Source organism: Orcinus orca, chromosome X, assembly GCF_937001465.1.
Source record: "Orcinus orca chromosome X, mOrcOrc1.1, whole genome shotgun sequence".
NCBI classification, from domain to species: Eukaryota; Metazoa; Chordata; class Mammalia; order Artiodactyla; family Delphinidae; genus Orcinus; species Orcinus orca.
In genome coordinates, this window is record NC_064580.1 from 131,775,872 (window position 1) to 131,799,521 (window position 23,650).

At 43.1% G+C, this 23,650-nt stretch overlaps 3 protein-coding genes across 8 annotated transcripts in view; 1 reads left to right on the forward strand and 2 right to left on the reverse strand.

The window, feature by feature from the left end:
• Window positions 1-4,380: 4,380 nt before the first annotated feature.
• Window positions 4,381-14,491, reverse strand: CMC4 (C-X9-C motif containing 4). 3 transcript variants are annotated; one of them, XM_033416839.2, is made up of 3 exons: window positions 14,353-14,491; window positions 7,228-7,295; window positions 4,381-4,746 (listed from the first exon to the last, which is right to left on the reverse strand). In XM_033416839.2, the coding sequence occupies exons 2-3, from the start codon at window positions 7,283-7,285 to the stop codon at window positions 4,604-4,606; spliced, it is 201 nt and encodes a 66-aa protein (XP_033272730.1). In that variant the 5' UTR covers window positions 7,286-7,295; window positions 14,353-14,491; the 3' UTR covers window positions 4,381-4,603. The 3 variants fall into 3 exon arrangements, with proteins under 3 accessions (XP_033272730.1, XP_033272731.1, XP_033272729.1); XM_033416840.2 differs by lacking the exon at window positions 14,353-14,491 and adding an exon at window positions 8,222-8,670; XM_033416838.2 differs by lacking the exon at window positions 14,353-14,491 and having other exon boundaries at window positions 7,228-8,668.
• Window positions 7,804-14,489, reverse strand: MTCP1 (mature T cell proliferation 1). Its single transcript, XM_004285930.4, has 5 exons — window positions 14,353-14,489; window positions 9,201-9,352; window positions 8,911-9,081; window positions 8,778-8,829; window positions 7,804-8,686 (listed from the first exon to the last, which is right to left on the reverse strand). Exons 2-4 carry the CDS (start codon window positions 9,303-9,305, stop codon window positions 8,782-8,784), a joined length of 324 nt encoding a protein of 107 aa, XP_004285978.1. The 5' UTR covers window positions 9,306-9,352; window positions 14,353-14,489; the 3' UTR covers window positions 7,804-8,686; window positions 8,778-8,781.
• A 534-nt stretch (window positions 14,492-15,025) lies between the features above and the next one.
• Window positions 15,026-23,650, forward strand: part of BRCC3 (BRCA1/BRCA2-containing complex subunit 3) — a 76,119-nt gene continuing 67,494 nt past the window's right edge. The window contains exons 1-4 of one of the 4 annotated variants that reach the window (XM_004285931.4): window positions 15,026-15,208; window positions 15,892-15,908; window positions 16,638-16,692; window positions 22,580-22,699. In XM_004285931.4, the coding sequence (XP_004285979.1) occupies window positions 15,086-15,208; window positions 15,892-15,908; window positions 16,638-16,692; window positions 22,580-22,699 (315 nt within the window). In that variant the 5' untranslated portion in view covers window positions 15,026-15,085. The remainder of the gene's footprint in view (window positions 15,209-15,891; window positions 15,909-16,637; window positions 16,693-22,579; window positions 22,700-23,650) is intronic. The other 3 variants (XM_033416851.2, XM_033416852.2, XM_033416850.2) reach the window with 3 other exon arrangements.

Below are 23,650 nucleotides of genomic sequence, written 5' to 3' on the forward strand. Positions count from 1 at the left end.
ATGAAGCCACCATTACCCTGATACTGAAACTAGACAAAGACACTACCAGAAAAGAAAATTACAGGCCAATATCTCTGATGAATATAGACGCAAAAATTCTCAACAGAATATTAGCAAACTGAATCCAACAACACATAAAAAAGAGCATACACCACGACCGAGTTGGATTCATCCCACAGTCACAAGGATGGTCTGATATGTGCAAATCAATCAATGTGATACACCACATCAACAAAAGAAAAAAACCCCATAATCATCTCAATAGATGCAGAAAAAAACATGCAGTAAAATTCTACATCCGTTCATGATTAAAACTCTTACCAAAGTGGGTATAGAGGGAACATATCTCAACATAAGAAAAGCTATTTATGACAAACCCACACACAGCCAATCCAATACTCAATGGTGAAAAGCTGAAAGCCTTCCCATTAAAATCTGGAACAAGACAAGGAAGCCCACTCTTACTTCTCTTCAACATAGTATTGGAAGTCCTAGCCACAGCAACCAGACAAGAAAAAAATAAATAGAAGTTATTCAAATTGGTAGGGAAGAGGTAAAACTGTCATTATATGCAGATGACATGATACCATATATAGAAAACCCTAAAGACTCCACACAAAAACTACTAGAACTAATCAATGAATTCAGCAAGGTAGCAGGATACAAGATTAACATACAGAAATTGGTTGCAGGGGCAGAGGGGTGGAGGAGGGAGCGGGGAAAAAAAAAAGAAATTGACTGCATTTCTTAACACTAACAATGAAATATCAGAAAGCGAATGTAAACAAACAATCCATTTTAAAATTACATCAAAAAACAATACTTAGGAATAAACCTGACCAAGGAGGTGAAAGACATATGCTGAGAACTACAAAACATTAATAAAGGAAATTGAAGATGATTCAAAGAAATGGAAAGATATCCCATACTCTTGGATGGGAAGAATTAATATTGTTAAAGTGGCCATACTACCTGAAGCAATCTATAGATTTAACGTGATCCCTATCAAATTGCCCATTACATTTTTCACAGAACTAGAACAAATAATCCTAAAATTTATACGGAAGCACAAAAGACCCAGAATTGTCAAAGCAATCCTGAGGAAAAAGAACAAAGCAGGAGGCATAACCCTCCAGACTTCAGACAATACTACAAAGCTACAGTAATCAAAACAGTGTGGTATTGGCACAAAACAGACATATGGATCAATGGAACAGAACAGAGACCCCATAAATGAACAAACATACCTACAGTCAATTAATCTTTGGCAAAGGAGGCAAGAATATACAATGGGAAAAAGACAGTCTCTTCAGCAAGTGGTTTTGGGAAAGCTGGACAGCTGCATGTAAATGAATGAAGTTAGAACACACCTTCACACCATACACAAAAATAAACTCAAAATGGCTTAAAGACTTAAACATAAGACATGATACCATAAAACTCCTAGAAGAGATCATAGGCAAAACATTCTGACATAAATTGTACCAATGTTTTCTTAGGTTAGTCTCCCAAGGCAATAGAAATAAAAGCAAAAATAAACAAATGGGACCTAATCAAACTTATAAGCTTTTGTACAGCAAAGGAAACCATAAACAAAATGAAATACAACCTTTGGACTGAGAAAAATATTTGCAAATGATGCGACTGACAAGGGCTTAATTTCCAAAATATACAAACAGCTCATGCAACTCAATAACAAAAAAAAACGAACCCAATCGAAAAATGGACAGAAGATCTAAATAGACATTTCTCCAAAGAAGACATAAATGGCCAATAGGCACATGAAGAGATGCTCAACACCGCTAATTATTAGAAAAATGCAAATCAAAACTACAATGAGGTACCAGCTCACACTGGTCAGAATGACCATCATTAAAAAGTCTACAAATAGCAGGGAAATCCCCGGCGTTCCAGTGGTTAGGACTCCGAGCTTTCACTGCTGAGGGCATAGGTTTGATCCCTGGTTGGGGAACTAACACCCTGCAAGCCGCAAAGTGCAGCCCAAAAAAAAAAAAAAAGGCTACAAATAACAAATGCTGGAGAGGGTGTGGAGAAAAGGGAACCCTCCTACACTGTTGGTGGGAATGTAAATTGGTGCAGCCAGTATGGAAGTTCCTCAAAAAAACTAAAAGTAGAGCTACCATATGATCCAGCGATCCCACTCCTGGGCATATATCCGGAGAAAACTCTAATTCAAAAAGATACATGCACCCCTATGTTCCCAGCAGCACTGTTTACAATAGCCAAGACATGGAAGCAACCTAAATGTCCACTGACAGATGAATGGATAAAGAAGATGTGGTACATATATGTAACAGAATACTACTCAGCCATATAAAAGAAGGAAATTTTGTCATTTGCAGCAACATGGATGGACCTAGAGATTATCATACTAAGTGAAGTAAGTCAGAAAGAGAAAGACAAATACCATATGATATCACTTATATGTGGAATCTAAAATATGACACAAATGAACATATCTACGAAACAGACTCACAGACATAGAGAACAGACTTGTGGTTGCCAAGGGGGAGAAGTGGGGGAAGGAAGGATTGGGAGTTTGGGATTAGTAGATGCAAAGTATTATATATAGAATGGATAAACAACAAGGCCCTAATTACTGTATAGCACAGGGAACTATATTCAATATCCTGTGATAAACCATAATGAAAAGAATATGAAAAAGAATATATACATGTATAACTGAATCACTTTGCTGTACAGCAGTAATTAACATTGTAAATGAACTATACTCCAATAAAATTTAAAAAAATAAAAAATAAAAAACTGAGACCAGCCTTGAAAACTCCATGAACAGACAAAACCAGTTTAGTCATGCAAGCAAGGCTTAATTGAGCTTATTTTAGGAGACTAACCTGACCTGGGTCATTTCTCGCTTATGCTTCTGGAAAGCATAAGCTAAACTGTTTCCTAAGGCTGATATGAGGTTAGCCACTGACCAATTCCCAACCATTTAAGAAAATTCTAATATTATAACCAATCACTGTGAAGAATAAGCAGTCACTGCCCTCATGCTGTGTAAGCTGCTTTATAACAGTGCCCCCCCCCACCCGGCCTCATTCCACGTGTTGGTCTGAGTGCTCTGTGTTCACAAACTCTTTTTGGTGTGTGCACAATAAACTTTCACTAATTACTACTTTGATGATTCATTGGCTTTCTGTTATTTTTCTGTGATCCTTTGACAAGTCACAATTGATTAAATCACTGGCCGTTGGTGATTGAACTCCAATATTCTCCAGCCTCTCGCCCCTCTCCCCTCCCCTGGGGTCATGGTGGGGGTGGGAACTGAAAGTTCTAACCCTCTAACCCTGCAAGGCCGTTCCCCTGGCAACCAGCCCCCATCCTAAGGTTACCTAGGGACTTTCAAAAGTCTCATTAACATAACAGAAGCCACCTTTATTGCACTTATCACTTAGGAAATTCCAAGCGTTTTAGGACCACAGTGCCAGGAATGGAGACAAAAACCAAATATATATTTTGTTATAATGAAAGCAGCTCTTTTACCCCTTTCCTGTTTGCCCATTTCTGTTCCCCTGTAACCTTAAAAGAACCTAGTTATAGGAATGAGATCACCAGGCAGTTTAACCTAACTCCTGACTTATACTCTCCTGAATGCACACCATGCCTTGTCTAACCTGTTGATTCTTTTCCTAGATAGAAGTAGTTAGCTCTCTACCCCCAATAGCCCCCCTAAGCAATCCTGCACGCAGATCACATGGGCAAGAAAACATCTGAAGAAAGTCAGCCAGTCTGCATGCAAAGGAGAATGATGCAGAATCCAACCTCCTTCCTTGACGATTCACTGAGATTCTTACCCCCTTTTTCCCTTTAAAAACTGTCATGGTGGGGCTTCCCTGGTGGGGCAGTGGTTAAGAATCTGCCTGCCAATGCAGGGGACACAGGTTTCAGCCCTGGTCGGGGAAGATCCCACATGCCACGGAGCAACTAAGCCCATGTGCCACAACTGCTGAGCCTGTGCTATAGAGTCCGCAAGCCACAACTACTGAGCCCACATGCCGCAACTCCTGAGCCCGTGCCTAGAGCCCGTGCTCCGCAACAAGAGAAGCCACCGCAATGAGAAGCCCGCGCACCGCAACGAGGAGTAGCCCCCGCTCGCCGCAACGCAGCCAAAAATAAATAAATTTTTTAATAAAACCAAAAAAACTGTCATGGCTGAGCAGAATCTTTGGGGTTGGTCTCTGGACACAAACCCACCTTCTCCCCAGAATGCCAGGTTTTCTGATTAAAGCACCTTTTCCACTGACACTTGCCTCTCCACTATTGGCTTTTGAGTGGCAAGCAGCCAAATCTGACTTCGGTAACAATAAGTCAGCATATCACATATACCAAACCAAAAAGTTTCACTTAAAAGGTTTATTTTAGCAGCTCAGTTTTATCACATTCTACTTATTTGTTTAATATATTTATATTTGTTCTGCATAGATGGCATATTAACTTTTATAGTTGACTTTTTCATTTGATATTTGCTGCTACCTGGCCTGAAGAAAGAGTCAGGAGGATAGATAAAACCCGCGTGGTGGCAATGTGGGGCAGCAGTTTGCTTCTCAGCAGAACTTTACTGTCATGTGGGCTTCAGCGTCAGCTTCTCTTCCTCTTCTTTCTCAAATCCTGAACAGACGAGAGATCTTCCCTTGGGATATCGAGCACAACACTTACGCAGTTCTTGGATGACAGCCTGACACTTAGATTCCATGTAGTTGTTGGCTGAAAGACAGATAGACAGACCCTAGTCATGATCTCATAGGACTAGGGCACAGGGAGGTTTAGATCTGAGCTTCCCAGTCCTTTTCACTTTATTGTATCTACAGACCTGGAGGAAAGAGGATGTACCCAAGTCCACTGAATTCTTTCTGATTTAGAGACCCATCAACAGGTTAATAAGGAAGTATGAGGTACAAAGTGGTCGAAAGGTATTTTTACATATAATTTCCTTTTCTTTAACGCTGATTCCTTACATGCCTTTTTCCAGGGCAGTGGTTTTTAACCTTTTGTGTGTGTGTGTGTGTGTGTGTGTGTGTGTGTGTGTGTGTGTGTTTGGTCACTAACCCCTTTTGTTAATTTGGTGAATTAGAGAAATGCAGGAACCATGCACATTATTTTGCACTCAGTTTAAAGTGGTTGCTGGACCTTCCCTACCAAGTCTGTGCATTAGGGGTTGGCAAACTGCAGCCTCAGGGTTGAATTCCACTCTTTTTTACGGCTGAGCTAAGAATGGGTTTTGCAAAAGGTTGGAAACACACACACACACACACGCACACACCAAAGACCTCCTGACTTCCAAATCCTAAAATATTTCCTGTTTGGTCCTTTACATAAAACATTTGCAGATCCCTGCTATACATAGACCCTAAGTCAACGAGGACTTGACCTAAAGGTCCTAGGTCAACTGCAGGTGATGAGTCCCCCAGTACTAAAATGGGGTGTATGGGAGTTAGCCTGGGATAGGAAAGACAATTCTGATTAGAAAGAGAGTATGGTTGGGTGGCTAAGTCCAGGTTTGGACCCAGACCAAATGGGTTCAAACCATCACTGTGCCCCTTAATAGTTCTGTGACCTTAGACAAGTTACATAGCTTCTGTGTTGATTTCCCTATCTATAAAAATGGGTCACAGTAGTATCTACCTCATGGGTGAAAGGATTAAAGCTTAATATTATTTAAAGCCCTTACAACTGAGCTTGTCATCCAGGGAGTACTTAATGCTCACTCTTAGCCCTTCTAGCTCTCAATCCACCCACATTGTAGTGAGGGGGGTGTATCCAGTTCTAACTTGATTTGTGTTCTCCTTTAGCTGTATGTTGCTAATTCAAATCAGGTAAGAATCAGATAGAATCAGGTAAGAATTTATTTGGGAGAAGAAATTGGGAAGAACATTCTTTTCTTTTTGGCGGGGGTGCCACGCTTCGAGGCTTGCGGGATCTTAGTTCCCTGACCAGGGCTTGAACCCGGGCCCACGGCAGTGAAAGTGCTGAGTCCTAACCCCTGGACCTCCAGGGAATTCCCCTTCCTTTTTCTTAAATTTGGAGGAAGGGAAGAAAAGGATGAATAAAATGGCATTATTATTGTACATTAACATTTCAGATTAAAAGATTTTAAAAAGATTGCTTACACCATAAAATGAAAAGTCCAAGAATGAAAGTTAAAAGTCAAAGGAAATATACAAACAAGGGTTTTCTTTGGTGGTGAGTCTTTGGGTGAACTCTGAACATTTTTCCATCCTCCCTTTCTATATTTTCATCGGCATCCATCTCTATCTATTACTTTAGTAATGGGAAAAAATTATCCAAAAAGTCAGCTTTCAAATTCAGATAGCCCTGTAGCCTTTTCTGTTTGTTCTGCTAGTAATCATTTGCTGATTTAAAAAAGTAAAATCCGGGCTTCCCTGGTGGCGCAGTGGTTGAGAGTCCGCCTGCCGATGCAGGGGACACGGGTTCAGGCCCCGGTCTGGGAAGGTCCCACATGCCGCGGAGCAGCTAGGCCCGTGAGCCATGGCCGCTGAGCCTGCGCGTCCGGAGCCTGTGCTCCGCAACGGGAGAGGCCACAACAGTGAGAGGCCCGCGTACCGCAAAAAAAAAAAAAAAAAAAAAAAAGTAAAATCCCCTAGCATATGGTCAAATTTATCGGCTTATTTAAAACAAAATGGACAAATCACTTACATCAAATACGCTTTAGCTGATTTACTTTTGCCTTCAAGAGTTAGTTGCCTGACTTCCAAACGTATTTTCACCCCCATCCCTTCCAACCTGACTGCTTTTAAAAAGTGAGCTGTCAGCCACAGTGCAGTCTAACCAACCCACTTAAAACTAGTCTTTTTTAAAAAGGACTTTGCTCAGCTTAGTAATTCTCAACTCTGGCTGCACATTAAAATCACCTGGTTAGCTTTTTAGACTGATTCCTGCCCAGACCCCACCCCCAGAGTCTGATTTAACTGTGCTAGGCAAGTGTTTGAAGCCCTCCAGGTGATTCTAAATGTACAACCGGGATTGTAAACCCCAAGCTTAGGTCACACCACTTTTTATTTTCTGCCATCCTTGATGACACAGTGAGGAAAATCTTTAGGATAAGTTAATTACAGAAATATTACATTCTGAGAGGAGTTAATATAGTCTGCTGATAAAAAGAACAATTGTTCTCTGGTTAGTTCACAGATAAAGTTGAAAAATATAGAAAAGCATTTAACATACTACCTTGTAAACATTTCTGTATTTCACAGGCTTGTTTCTGGCACGGATCCTTCTGCGGCATATCCAGAAAACTAAAATAAGAAAAATGATTTTTATTTTGTCTTTTATACATAAAGACTTTAAAGCCCCTCGATGGAATTTTCTTCTGAGACAAGCAGTATGCTCTTACAATTGCTGGAAAACAATTACACTAAAAAATATTCTTCCTGCTCATAGGATGAATTAACTGTATTTTTATGATATTCCATTTGGCTTGGAAGATATAAATAGCTTTACATAGGGAAAAAAACCCCTTGACTTCAACTCATCTTGACTATTGTAAACCAACGTTGGGCTAGAGGAGCCGGCGCTGCAGCCTGACAAGTCGGCCCACTGCCCGGCTCTGTCACTCAGAGAACCACTCTTGATAAATGATTTAACTCCTTGAGCCTTTTTCCTTATTACTTGTGTGTAAAATAGAGATCATACCTACCTGAAAGCATTGATGGAAGGATTAAACGTGATACAGTATATAAAGTGCATAGAACAGTGCCTGGAAGGCAGTAAGGACTCAACACGTGATAGCTATTATTCCCAAGATTTTTAAAAAAGTAAAACCCTTCTTTTAATGTATACAAACTGCCATGAGTATTTTAACTCAGGAAATAATCTTCATCAGGTAGTGAATCAGCAATATTTGGTGCTATTATTACTTCCTGAGAAAGGTGCTAGGTAAGCAGCTAAAACGTTTTTTGGAGTTCTTACAGAAACCAACTTATTTAAAATATTTGTAACCAGAGAATAAATTTAAGTGCCCACGATTCTGATCAGCAACTTCTAAAAATTTGAAGACACAATTTCAGAAAGGAAAAAGGCCCAGGAGCCTTTGTAGCTAATTTCATTAATGCAAATGATCTCCCCTTTTTTTTTTTTCCTCAGAGCCCCCTAAGTTCTTAGTAGATCCAAGTTAGGTCAGTACTGGGATGGGAAACACTGGAGCAAAACCTAGGATATTTACAGGATGGGAGAAGGAAAGGCAGGTGAATTGCTGCAGGGCAAATAAGCGACAAATAGATGTTGATGCTGCTAGGAGCTGCTCTCTTCTCTCTAAATCAGTACCAAGTCCTTGGTGATCAGGGCATCTGTTCTGTAGCAGGTGCTGACTTTTGTGGGATTCATCAGATCCCAGTTCCAGCTGATGATGTCCATTAACGGTTCTATGGCAATTTCCAAAGGAGTCAATTTCAAGTTACGTATCCTAACTAAGTGCTTTTGTTGACTTGCTTTCTGCCTGCATAACCCTTTCTCTGCAGTTCCACTTTCGGTGTTCTTCATGACCCTTCCTAAACTTCTGTGTTCTTGAGCAGTTTTTCAACCCACTCCCTCCCCACAGGCCCACAGGTGGGTGCACTGCAGTGGTGGATGACGTGATTGCCATATACTGAACAGAACAGAGGGGCATATCTTCCTAGAATCCCAGCACCTGGAAAAAAAAGATCATTAAAATCACCACAATCGAATAGGGTGAAAAAGAAGAAGGGGGGTGGGGACAGGGGAGAAAAAGAAATACATACCAGATTAATCATCAGGCAAAAGCTTAAGCAACAGCTCCTGTACTCCCCTGACCTGTCAGAAAAAGAAAAGTTTATAGAGTACTCTGTTATAAGAGTCCCAGTACAATGAAAAATTATTAAGCAACATGTGTACCATTAAATGATGCTGGATCTGCCACAAGCGAGAGTTGTTATCCATGTAGCGCTCCTCGGGGTAGAGTTGCCACATGAGAGGTAGCTGGGAGGTGAGAAGGTGACTTGGCCTGGCTGCGTCACCTAAAGGAACCTGAACTTGCTGAACTCGTGCCCTTAGGAAACTCGTCTCCTAATGGAAAGAAACGATCAAAAATAAAACCAAAGACTTCAGGATATTGAGACTGGTTAGAAACCAAGTTGCTTGAAAGCAAAAATCAAGAAAGAAAGAAACAAAATGTAAACAGTTACCTCTTCCAGGACGGCCACCCACGTGCGCTGGTGTTCGTCGCGGTAGATACCCTCTTGGTGAACCCAGAGGTGATCGGGTGGAGCCCCCACATCCTCTCCTGCCATCCTGGGCTTTGGATTCCAATTCTAGCCCTGCTTTTCTCCACCTAAGCCTGCAGCACCCGCGCACAGGACACAGGTGTGACTTTTTGGGTTGGAATGAACTCACCAATGAGCAAGGTGACCTGGTACTAGCAACCACCAACTAGAAGCAAACCTCACCTATGTCTATCTGCACAGCCTAAACAGAACTGAGGATGTCTGAAGCTCCCTGGCAGACACTGAAGTGACACTCAGGCAGAACCCTGGGTGATGCTGCTGACTGCGAAGCACTCAAGAATTCTGCTAGGTGAGGGGTTCCGTGGAAATGTGGGCCTAGCGCTACAGGAAGCCGGGCAGTGGTCTCACAGTCTTTGCATTCAGCAAGCAGCATCTGACAAAATGCAGTGAGCAACGGAATATGCACAGGAGTGCGCATAAGGGCACACTTATTTGGGCAGGAAAGCAGTATAACAGACACATGCATGCCATATTCTCCAGGTAAAAGCCCCTTCCAAGCAGTTTCCATTTTAAAAGGTAAGACTGTGAAGGTCAAATCATGTAATGTGCATGGCTTTCTAAATTGAAATTAGAAGTTTGTTTTAAGGGCAAACGACCTATTTATCAGTTTGCTTAGAAAGGCTACTTATAATGGCTAGGCATTTCCAGAAGGGAGTTTTCATTTTAGGGAAAATACTTATGGTCGCATCGTTGCAACAGACCCTGGGGATCATGATGATTCAGAGCTGAGAGACAGCAAGTGATAGTCACCCATCTAGGTCCTTGTTTCACTTTAATAATGCTTCAGGATGTCACAGGAGCCCATTTTTCCATAGACGCGTGGGTTTAAATTCTGTTTTCCCAAGTCAGAAGGTCAGAAAAGCCCATCTGCCCTTTGGGAGGTGTAAAGGAAGCACACCTCTGGGCAAACTCTTTCCATAACGCAGACTCAGCTCCGACCCCATAAGGATCCTCTGCCCAGGTCTGGGTCTCATTCAGGGCCTCACAACAACTTGAGCTGCATTTTACAGGAATGAACCTTTTGGAGCCAGCTTACAGCGTCGCAGCGTGCTTTCACTGGGTGTCTATGTTGGACAGAGTGCAGACACGGCATTGGGGGATCTGCTCCAAAAAACAGAGGCCTCCTATTCCCGTCAGGCGGCCTTTAGGTAAGAGAGGGACCGCAGCACAACTTGGGAGGTTGTTAAACCCTCAAATGAGATTGTCAAGAGGAAACGAGATGCCAGAACACAGAATGGTGCCAGAAAGAAGAACTAATTGAGCTGAACCAAGCCTTCTTTTCAAGAACAACAATCTGAGTCTGATTTGTTGTTGTTGTTTTTCCTTAACACTGCTGGTTTACCTTCCCTAAAAGGTAAGTGGAAACTACCTTCTATAGACTTAGGAAATGGTCTGATTGTGGTGAATAGTTGATGAGCAGCACACTTGCCTCGCCCATTGCACCCTGCGTGGACCTGACGCTGAGCCCATCGTAGCTTTTGTCTTACAGGGCTCCCTCATTTCAAACTCACCTAAAGCGGAACACCTTCTCCTAAACCAAATCCTGATTCTCGCAGTGGCAACACAGCCTCTCCTGATCCTGCGGACTCAAAACTTGTGAGTTATCGTGGACTTCTTCCTCTTCTTCAGTTGGTGCATCCCACCTGTCACCATTTCCAGCAAGCACCACTACCACTGTACTTGAGACCAACTTTCCCCCAATACCAGGTTCATCATGTCTAGCGCCGTATCCTTGCTCTCACTTTCCACTCACCTAATGCTCCTCCCCGGGCCTCTCTGCCTATCTCAGTACTATTACCACAGAGGGCAGGTGCCTGCCTTCTTGATGGAAACTTCCTGCCTCTTATGAATACTGTAGCATTTATGTCTAAACTAAAACTCAGATTTGGCCGCTAATTATAAATTGCTTCGCATTTTACTCTGCTTATTTCACAAGTCCTGTCCGCGCCCCCCCACCCCAGTACAGTGTTATAAGCACCTCAGCGGAAGGAATAATACGGCACTGGACACCCTAAGCCTCAAATACTAGTCAAACAGTGTTCCTGTGAGTGGATGGATACGTATGCTGAGTAGAGAGGGGAGGCAAAGGCCACATGAGCATGGGTAGGGAGTGACCCTCTGGGTCTGTTATATAGCTATACATTATTTTGTTCAAAGCCATTTTTTTCCATTTAGCAGATACAATTGTTCTGCCTCTCTTTCTCCCCAAGATTTTGGAAAGGAGAGATAAAACAAAACCCAGTAAATACTAATGTCAAAATAAAATATATTAAAGTCTGAATTTTGAGTACAAAAGAAACACGTGCCCCCCCCTCAAAGTAGAAACCAAATGTTAAAGGTTTTAGGACCATCTCAACTTCACAGATAGGTCCTAGCAACAACTAACACGTTGACACATTGACATTTAAATCTGTTTTGAATGAAAAGCAAAATTTTACTGGTTACATCGACATTAAAAGGAAATAATTCCACTGGCATAGAGGGCAAACAAATTGGATGCTCTGAGTTAGTAAGAATCACTACAAAGAGGCCTATGAGTCACTACAAAATATTCTCAGAAGAAAGGCAGCGTGGTGTGCTGCTGTGACCTGAAGGACAACATGCTGGGCATCAGCAGGATGAACCTGGGACAAACGCCAGCACACAACCCTGGACTTGCATGCGCTACCAGAGACAGCGTGAAGGCCCAGCGAAAGGCAACTGCAGTGATCAAGGGACTGAGAAGCTGCCCTGTGAGCACGAATCAAGAGCCTCAGCAGAGAAAAGCCAAGGCTCAGTGAGAGGGACTAAGATCAAAGCCACAAAATCGCAGGTTGTATGAATGGAATACAGTTTCCCTAAAAGTGATCCTTGGAACACTTGCCCCTAACTTTTTCCTTGGTCAAATAAGTTTGGGAATCTTGTAGAATCATAAAGAACATAAGTACAGTAAAACCTCTGGCAAGTTACGCAGTAAAGAAACTTTATTTTAACATTCCCCAAATTTATTTGACTAGAGAACATTCTCCTCCATATGACAGTTGTGCACAAAATTCGGGACCCCTTGAACCAAGATGAATCTCTGAAAACCTCGAGATAAACTTAGGTACAATGTGCAATACAAAACACAGAACATAAACCTGTTCCACTCAACTCAAGTAATACTACCAGCTGCAAATTCAAATGGATTCAAAAAAGTGTTTATAGGGAATTCCCTGGTGGTCCAGTGGTTAAGACTCCGTGGTCCCAATGCAGGGGGCACAGGTTCGATCCCTGGTTGGGGAACTAAGATCCTGCATGCCGCACAGCGTGGCCAAAAAAAAAGAGAAGTGTTTATATACCTTTATTACCCATGAATGCACTAAAAAAGATTGTCCCCGTGGGGGTTACCTTGATGCCACGGCCAGGGACCACACTGGCCTAGACAGAATATTTCTTAATAAGGCAGTTTGTGAACTATGTCTTAAGTAGGATAGACCACACAGAAGGGCTTGCTTAGGTAGGTAATGCAAGTAAAACCATTATTTTTCATTTACAGAATGAATCATTTTGTCTTTTAAAAGAAGTATAATTTGGTTTAATTTCCAGGTGTTTGAACAGTTTTTAAACATGAATCAGTTGAATACACTTACTTTATTTGAAGTCAATTAATAAACTCATCTACTTACAATGGGTGAAGTTACCAAGCCCTGGAGTCAGCCCGGCCTGTGTATGAATGCTGATTTTGCCACTTACTAGCTCTGTGACCTCGGATAAGTTACACTCTCTACACTCCAGTTTTCTAAGATGTCAAATGAGGATTAAAGAACAAATTAATTGTAACTGTCAGCACTTACCTAGCACTTCCTACATGTTTATATATTGACTCTTTTAATCTTCACAGTCACCCATTAGATGGATACTATTATTACCCCCACTTAAAGATGAGGGAAGTAAGGCACAGAGAAGTTAGCTAACTTGCATGAGGTAACACAGCTAGGAAGTTGCAGAGGCTGATTCCAATTGGGGCAGTTTACACATACAAGGTATACAAATGCTTAGTAGAGTGTCTAGCACATGATAAGCTTGCCATAAATGTTAATAGTTTTTTTCTACTCCAATTAAACTTTAGAGCTGTAAAATGCAGCCATGAGCATTATAAAAGGTAGAGAATATCATTGTGGGATATGAGATTGACTAACACCAACCATAGACAAAAGGTGTTTTTCTTCTCGAAGCTGCCTAAAAGTGCTTATAAACGCAAGACGTCCCATCACAAAACATAAAAATAACAACAGCCATACTTGCACCATCAGCGCAGGGCATACTAGCCGCGAATAGCCATTGAAAACAATATATGCTGTAAAATTGAAGCTTAAGAGAAAAATTAGATGGGTCCAGTGTAATTGCACACATGAAATTTCGCCCCAGCTTCATCATTATCAAAATTAATCATGGAAGGATGTGCAATATGATTCTTAAACATTAGGTAAAAATGGAGGTTGCTGGCATGGATGTTCCAGATAGTTCCACTGGACGTGGGCCCTATTTGTGGGGAGATCGGGGTTGGAACTGACTTGGGAGAAAAGAGCAAAGCATCAACACCTCCTCCAGCAGCACCCTGGGCATGTTCCCTTTCCAGTACTGCCCTGTCCGCCTGTCTCCCAACTACACATGGAACAGAGAAGCAGATCAAACCCACAGAGGCACTGACTGGCTGTGGCGGCAGCACGGCATAGATTTTTCTTTGGTTTTGAATCGTTCCCAGAATCCGCGTGTAATTCCTAGCCTCGGGAGTGGGAGATGTGTACTGTCCCCTATTGCACGTTTATCACACCTCAAAAGAAAATTACTTTTACATATAATTTCACCAGGTCTGATATCACCGAGACAAGGCGAGCTGAGGAAACTTGTGCATATCTGCTGCGATCTGCGATACATCCGACCTCGAACAGAAACTTCAGTTCCCCTTTCCCCTTCCCTGTATCGAACAAATAAATACCTAAAGCCTTTGGAGAAAGTAGCAGCCGCCAAGCTTAGGAGTGATACTTTTTCAGACACAGTATAACACTGTTTCTGCCAAGAGGTTACTCACATGAATATAGTGTTTCTTGGGCTAATTATCCGCCTCGAGAGCAGCGAGGCTACAACTTCAGGTCACCCACCCCGGGCCACTCAAGCCGGGATCGGGACGTGAGCCCGGGGCGAGCCGAGGGGCATTCCGGGCCGAGGTCACCGAACCGAAGTTACGGGGCGCGGGCCGGCCACCGGAAGTGGTCCAGGGAAAGAGAGTGGTCCCAAATTCAGGGCCCCTAACTTGGAAACAAAACAAAATAAAAGAAAACCTTAACTCAGGACCGAATTTCAAAAGAGCGTCCCTTGGGCTCGAAAGGCCGGCGCGCGCGGCGATGCCGCCTGAGGGAGGTCCCCGGAGCGTGTAGGCCGCGCACGGCTCTTCTCGGCGGGCGGGCAAAATGGGCGCCGGCGCTCAGGAGGCGCCGGCCCAGCCGTCCGGGCGCTCCTCACAGACCACGTCCGCCCGCGGCCCGAGAGCGCCGCCTCCCTGCCGCCCCCCGCGCCCGGCCCGACGTCCAGACCGCGGCCGGCCACCGCCCTCTGCCCCGACGGCCACGCCTGCCCCAACCGGCGCGGGCGTTTCCCAGGTGCCGCCGGGCCGGCCCCGCCCCCGCGTCCCAAGCTCCGCCCCCGCGCGCCCGCCCGCCCCGCCCCGCGCCCCAGGCCCCGCCCCCACGGAACCCAAGCGCCGGAGCAGCCGGTTGGCCAGGCCCGAGTGGGCCCGAGGCGGACGTGAGCAGGGCCAGATCAAGATGGCGGTGCAGGTGGTGCAGGCGGTGCAGGCGGTTCATCTGGAGTCGGATGCTTTCCTAGTTTGTCTCAACCACGCTCTGAGCACAGAGAAGGAGGAGGTGATGGGGCTGTGCATAGGGGAGGTAAGTCATCCAGTAAGCCCGGCCGGAACCCTGCTGAGCAGTCCCACCGTGTCCCCTGGTTGGGTGTTGCCAGCGCCCAGGGCTGCGGAGGCCACAGGCACTCCTGACTCAGATCCTTGGACGTATCCTTTGGATGGTCCTGTCGCCTGGGCCCCGTTTCCTCGCGTCGCTTAAGGCTTCTTTACCCTTCCGCAAGCCACCAGCGATCCTCCTAAGCCTCGGGGAGTGGGGGGGAGGGATGGAAGGCTCACTTTTTCTTGTAGTCTGTGGCTTTTCTTTAGATCTGGAGTTATAACCCCATTGACCAAAACTGCAAGTCAGATCAGAAAGCCGATCTTTTATAATGAGGACATCAGTGTATCAGGAAGCAGCTGACCACGATTAGGGCCCCTAGCCTCGCCTCCGCTCTTCCCTCTAGGAATCATTTTGAGGGTTCGGTTCCAAATAACCCAAGACAGGTGAGGGTTTCCAAGAATCCCAAGTTTCCACTGCGTTAAATATTGCAGAGGGGTGAAAGAGGATGAGGAAATAGAGCTTACTTGTTGGCAATCCGAAGTAAGAATTCTCCAGTCTTTCATGCCGGTGTACAGGAACACATAACCTAATTTTCATATTATCTGCATCCATGTACATCTAATACACTTAATGTGATCAATAATGTTTTCTGCTCTTTCCCACTCTAGTTGAATGATGACCCAAGGTAAGACTATATTTCTTTACTCCTATCTTTTGATCTCTTTGTCATTGTTAACTCAGAATTATCACAACTTTCGCAATGTTTTGTACAGGTTGTATTTTAAGTTACCATTATGACTGTGGAGCTCCCTCAAGAACACAGTTTCAATTCCACCCCAACCCTGAAAGTTGCTTTCCACCTTACTTTCTAGTAGGAGGATTTTCAGTTGAGATATGTATGATCCTATGTGAAAAATATGTTTGGGGGAGCCAAGATCATAAGTGAACCTGGGAAAGCTCTCTGTGGCAGATGATGTGCATATGAGGAGACATTTCCCGCTATTAATCCATTTCTCTATCTAAATTGTCAATGGCTTTCTGCCTCCCCCTGGTGGACCCTACAGTGATCTCAGAGATCCACAGCGGCTTGAATGCTTGAGGCGGTGAAAGCTTTGGTCTACCTTTATTTAAACGTCAGAGCACAGCAGTTTCTCCTTGTCAAACTCACCTCCTTAATACCCAGGATTATAGGACTTTAGCTTTGCCCATGAAAACTATGCACTCGCCACTTAAGCATATGTCTCAGAGTCCTTCTAACAGACATAAGAGCACAGCTCTAGCCTCAGTTTACTTTCCCTCCTCTTCCTTTGTCTCTGCTGTTTCATTGCAAAAACTGCTATTCCTGTTACTTTGCTTTAATACCTTTTTATATTCCAAACCTCAGTTCCCTTTTTTTCTAATTTATCCCCAAAAGGAGTGACCCCAAATTTACATATACTGGAACTGATATGCGCACAGTTGCTGAAAAGGTACGTGTGCTATAGCTATAATTTTGCATGATGAAAACTTGCACTTGGGGAGGGATTTCTGTATTCTGTTTGATGATCTCAGCCAGGGTTAAGCCAGTTCATGCAGACCCACGTTTGGCTGGGTGGGGTGTTCTGTCTAGGAAAAGCAGATGAAGAATCTACTCAGTAGGAATGGGACCTAATTTTCTATTCTTTCTAGCAAATTATTACTACTTGATCAGGATTGAGTAACCACTGTCAGCTCTCCTCCTTGCTGTCCTCTGCGGGATTTCTGGCCCTTCTCCCATCTTCCTTGAGACCTTGCTGGTTCACATCCTTGAGATCTGGTTCACATCATTGTTATCTTTTTATCCCAAGTCCCAATATCTACTCAGGCAACCCCTCTCTGCTTACAGGCAACCTGTCTGCACTCCCGCCCTGCCTTTTCTTTCCTTTTTATTTCTTTAATATGTATTTATTTATTTGGCTGCACGGGTCTTAGTTGTGGCACGCATGATCTTCGTTGCTGCGTGTGGGATCTTTAGTTGCGGCATGTGGGACCTAGTTCCCTGACCAGGGATCGAACCCGGGCCCCCTGCATCGGGAGTGCGGAGTCTTAACCACTGGACCACCAGGGAAGTCCCCCTGCCCTGCCTTTTCTGGCATGCTCGAGCTTTTATGGTGGAGTATAATGCTTCTCAACCTAATTGTGGTGTAGGACCAGTTAATTTTTTCCCAACCTGTTGCAGACCAATGGTTTTGTAAAATACAATAAAAATAAATTATGTCCTCTTCTCCCACCAAGCAGACAATGGAGGTGATAAAAGCTATCAGGCAACAACTAATTAACATCTAATTATTACCCCCATGTACAGTCTTCCCAAATCAAGGAAAGAAGTCCACTTCCCATCCAGAGCTGCAGCTTCTTCAAAGACCTTGCTTATCAAATATCTTGTCTCTCTTCTGAGTCTTCAACCTATTCCTGTCATCTGGCTTTTTTCCCTTAGGATACAACTGTGCTTCAATTACTCTCATTTTCAGAAAGGAAAGACAAATAACTTCTCAATCCTGTATCTTCCTGTAGTTAACTGCTCTTGTATCCTTCCTTTAATAGTCAGACCTCTTAAAAGAATAGGCTGCAATCGTTCCTTATTTACCTTCTCCAGTGAAAGCGACCACCCTGTAGTTTGCAGTTCTACCTCTCCAGCCACCTCCTCATCGCTCCATCAGTGGATTATTCCTTGGTGCTTATCTTACTTAATCTTTGTCCTCAGAACTCTGAACTCTCACGGGGTGTTTTATTTGTTTTGTTTTTGCTGTGTCTAGCATTCCTCCCCTCTCTCTCTCATCCTTTATGGAATCTTCCTCCTCTGCCTATGCATCAAATATTGGGATTCTCCAAGTTTCTGCCTTCACCTCCTCCTCTTCCCAGAATGTCTTCCTGGCCAGCCTTACCTCCCCTATGGCTTTACCTGCAGGAGACATTGAGGTTAGACAGGTCTGTCTTCAAATGTTTTCTCTGATACTTGTGTGACTTAGGACATGTTACTTAACATCTGTGAGCTTTGCTTTCTTTATCTGCAAAACAGGGAAAATGACAGCCACCAGTTTCATAGAATTGTTGGGAGAGTTGGATCTGGGTAATGTGTGTAAAACACTCATCTGTAGAATGGGCATAACAATAGTACCAACCTCACTGGGTCATGGGGAGAGTTAATTAAATTAATACACGAAAAGCACTTTCCAAGTGCCTGACGCATGACATTGGCCATTCTGACTTGTTGTTAATGGCCAGTAGGTGATGGTTAGTATGAATTATCCCAAAGCTCCAGAACTTCGTACTCCACTGCCTTCTGGACATCCACGTTTATCCAGACACAGGTATCTTAAACTAACGTGTTCAAGACTGAACCTTTCCTCTTCCTCAAACCCTCTCCTCCAGCATTCCTCCTGCCGTAGTAGTTCCCGTACCTGGCTGCACCTTGGAATCACCCAGTAATCTTTACAAAATCCTGATACTGACTCAGTTGGTCTTTGGTGAGACCTGTGTGGCAGGAGTTTACAAAGCTCCCCAGGTGATTCTAAAGTGCAGCCAAGTTTGGGAACCACTGCCTGCCATTCAGAACCATTAATGTAGATTGCTTTCCCATTTGTTTCCAATGCACCATCCCAACAACTGCTACCTTGGTTGAGGTCCTTATCACTTCCTTTATGGAATACTGCATCAGCCTCTCCACTGGTCTCCTTGCCGTGAGTCTGTCTCACCTCCAGTCTTTTCTTCTGACTACTTAGGATGTGACCTTTTGAGAACATAAGTCTGCTTGGCTAACTCCTTATTCCTTGCAGTTCAGCCCAGGTGCCGCCTGCCTCCTTGAAGGAACCTGTCCTGACCTGTAGGCTAGCTCCTTGAGCGTATCTATTGCAGTGCATATATGTTGTCTTAGAGCTGTTTACCTGTCTGTCTTCCTGGATGTGACTACTGTATCCTGTTTATCTTTGTATGCTCAGGCCCTCGTGTAGTGCCTCACATATAGTACATACTTGATAAATACATGTTGTATGATTAACATACATTCCCTACAGGAGGAAATTAGTGTTACCTGCCTGTGATCCATGGAGGGCCATGCCAGGGGGCACAGGCTTTCTGTAAAGGGCAAGATGGTAAATGTTTAGCTTCGCGGGCCATACAGTTTCTACTGCAGTTCCTCAGCTCTGCCAGTGTAGTGCAACAGCAGCTACTGGAACATAAATGAATGAACATGGCCAGATTTGACCTGAGGGAGGCCAAGCAGGCCATAGTTTGCTGACCTTTGATCTGTACCAAGGCAGAAGAGCCAAAGGAACTGGGCTTTAGTACCTTAATTCCAAGACTGGAAAAGCATAGGGACCAATCTAGCTCAGCTGTAATATCTTACTTCTAGTGTGACTATGACCATACCAGTCTGTTCCTCAAACCCTTCAGCTACCTGTGACTTTCAGGGACATCCATCAGTCCTTTGTGACTTTTATTTATGCTTGTTTCGTTTTGTTTATGATCTGTTCCTGGGCTCGTCTCACCACCCTATCCTGAACTTCTTTTACGCATTCCTCTTAGGCACTGAAACTTTCTCTGAGAAAGAGAAAATTCATGCTGGGCATCAACTCCTACTAAAGTACATTCCCAGTCTTAATGATGTAATTTTATTTTTCAAGAGTCCATGTCCTCATCTTGAATTCTATGTCAATTTGTACCTGCAAATTTGATATTAAACTTCATGAGTTCAGCAACTTATCTTCTAGTTAATGCTGGCATGCCATATCTTTTTCCATCCTTTTATTTTTAGCCTTTCTGTGTACTAATATTTTCAAGTGTGTCTCTTATTAGCAGCATATAGTTTAAAAAATCCAATCTGATAACCTTTTTAATTGGGCTATTTAGTCCAATTACATTTAATGTAATTATATATGTATATACCCCCCACACATATACATATATATGTTATAGCTGTCATATTTTTGCTTTCTATTTGACCCACTTCTCTGTTTTGTTTTTTTCTCCTTTCTTGACTTCTTTTGGACTCATCAGTATATTTTATTATTCTCCTTTGATCCTCCATTAATCAGTTATAACATTTTTTACTCTCCTTTTAGTCGTTATCCTACATATTACAATATGCATTCTTAATTTGTTAGTCTAATACAGATTACTATTTTTACCATTTCACTGATAGTACTAGAACTTTAGAACATTTAAATTTCATTTGCATCCTCCCACCTTTTGGATTATTGTTTTCATGCATTTTAATTATTTGGATATTTTAAGCCCCACATGACATTGTTTTTTGGGGGTTTTTTTGTTTTTGTTTTCTTTTTTAAAGGGCAGAGTGACTTTTTATTTATTTATTTTTGGCTGCGTCGGGCCTTAGTTGCAGCACATGAGTTCTTCATTTCGGCATGCTGGCTGTCTAGTTGTGGCGCGCAGGGTCAGTAGTTGTGGTGCGCGGGCTTAGTTGCCCTGCGGCACGTGGGATCTTAGTTTCCCAACCAGAGATCGAACCTGCTTCCCCTGCACTGGAAGGCAGATTCTTAACCACTGGACCACCAGGGAAGTCCCCCCACATGACATTGTTATTACTGTTTTGTACAGTTAGCATTACATTTGTATTTACTCACATATTTTACCCTTTACAGTGTTCTTCATTCCTTCTTTCATATCTGGGATTTTCCTTTCTCTTTTTAGTATCTTCTGTGCTGATAATGATCTCTCAATTTTTTGCATGTGAAAACGTCTTTATTTTACTTTCATTTTTGAGGGATGTGTTCTCATTCAAAGACGCTTCATAGAGTTCTTGGTTGGCAGATCTTTTCTTTTTACACTCTGACGTGTCACCCATTCTCTTTATGCTTTGATTGTTTCTGTTCAAAAGTCAGCTCTTCGTCTTGTTGCTCCTTGGAAGGTCAAGTGTCTTTCTGTCTGCTTTTGATTTTCCTTATTGTATACTCTGTGCCTGCCAGACACGTGTGTGTATTATAAGAAAAGTTGTATGTGAGGGTAGAATGATTCATTCTTTATAGGATGAGCAAGGAATTTAAAGTCTATGAAAGAGTTCATGAGGTGAAAAAAGGCATGAAAGGGAACCACATTTGAAGCTCAGTAGCCACACGTGCCTCATGGCTGCTGTGTTGCACAGTGTAGGTCTATAGGTTACTTCAAAATCTTGTCTCAGATTTCACCCTTGTCCGGGCAACGTCTGGCAATGCCATACCCACCTTTTCTCCTGAAACTCTTGAACGATTTCATTGTTCTGGTTTTGACTGCTGTCTTCCTTCCTGGCTCCTCTCATTGTACCCCATCCTATACCATGGGTATCCCCCTGGATTCACCCTGGACCTCTGCTCCCCCTCCCCACGCTATTCCTTGCCTTTATTTACATCCTCTCATCTCAGTTGAGCTCATCTGAAAACACACTCATCTTCCTTCCTTCTTGATCCTTTCTAAACTTAGATCTGCCTCCTCTGCTCTACCTAGTTTCAACCCTGAAACTTCAGAGTCCTCCTTGACAGCTTCCTGTCCTGTATCACCCATGGTCCATAAGCTACCAAATCTCGTGGATCCTTGCTTCTTAATGAATCTCAAGGCTGTTTCTTCCATCTCTGACATACACTTAGTCCAGTGCTTCCCGGGCAAGCTCTCTGAAATAGTGTCCTTCCTCCTAGGTCATCCTGCAGATCGTGGCTTGGCATTTGAGACCTTGCATATTTTCACGCTAACCTTCTTTCTTAGCCTTGCTGTCTGCCATTCCACCTCAAGTTCTGTACCACCTAAATGAGTTGGCCAATTTGTCTCCCAAACATGTCATTCACATCTATTTGGCATCTACAGAAATTCTATCTATGTGTGCGTGTGCATGCACACACACACACACACACACACACACACACACACACACACACACACACGACAATCAGGAAATAGATAACTCTCGTCTGCCTTTTCTGTAAAGATTTGTTTCCAATCTAAGAGACTCCTTTCCTCTGGGCTCCTGCAGCATTTATTTACTGCGTTACTTTAGTGTAGTTTCATGTATGATTCTTGCTGTGCAACCACATGTTAGCATTTTGAACACTTGGACTGTCAGCACTCTGACTTGTATTCCTGCACATAGTTGGAAATCAAATGATTGTTAGTTGATCATTGCAAAAGTCCTCCCTTGATCTAAACGTTAGCCTTTATATTTTTGTTTTGAAATGTATATACTGAGGTTGGATGTCTTTTATTTGAAACGTTCTGTTATTCATGAGAAAAAATGCCTGTTTTCTAAGATGGAAACTTCAACCTGATAATGTAATACGATGCAGTCCCGTAATTGCAGGGAGAGATGTTATTCGAGAGAGACAGAAGTAAACGTTTCTGTGGATTTTCCTTTAGGTTGACACCGTCAGAATTGTTCACATTCATTCTGTCATCATCTTGCGGCGTTCTGATAAGAGGAAGGATCGAGTGGAAATTTCTCCAGAGCAGCTGTCTGCAGCCTCGACAGAGGCAGAGATATCCTTACTGGTCGATGAGAAGCTTTTATGTGCTTTGAGGCTTCCAGGTTTCTCTGTTTGCTGCTTAAGCAGATTTCACAGCTTTTCTTCCTAGTGACTCTTTCCCAGTTTTCATATTTACCCCTTAGATCCAGTTGCTTGGTTAATCAGCATTTCTCTCCATTTCTCTTTTTGAGTGGCTTTTATTGGAAGAACTGGACATTTCTAACATTTCTGCTCTTAAATGCCAAAAGATCCCAGGGTCCAATACTATGACAGTGAACTCTCTGGGGAGTCCCTGTCTCCTTCCTCTCCACTCCCCTCTGCCCCGTCTACCCCAACCCCCGCCCCCACAGTTTTTGTAATATCATTTAGCTTCTAGGCCTTTCACTATCTTGGTCTCTCTCCTTTGGAGATTCTCTTTTGAGGCTGCCTCTCAAAGAGAATGCAGTGCTGAGAACTGAATGCAATATTCCATGTTAAATGTAACCAAAGAGCGATCAGTTGGGACATTTGCTTCCTATGATCTGGACTCCATACCTCAACTGTAACAAATTAAACTTGCATCAGCGGTTTTAGTAATTTATCATTCTTTCAGATTAAGTTAATCTTGTAGTCAATTAAAAAGTAACTTTTAAAAGTAGAAAACATGCATGGTACAAACTTTAAAAGGTACAAAAAAGTATACAAAGTAAGTATTTCTCTCTAGCCTCTGTGCCCCAGTTCCCCCACCATCCTTCCCTGGACATAACCAGGGGTATCAGGTTTTCATGTGTCCTTATGGATGAATTCTGTGCATACGGAAACATATAAGAATATTTTCTTTTTTAAAAAGTATTTAATACATATGGTAGCTATGACATTACCTAACAGTGTATCTAGAGATTTGTCCACATTACTGTATAGAGATGTCTCATTCTTATGACTACATAATACAGCCCTGGATGGCTGTGCTGTCCTCATGCAGACG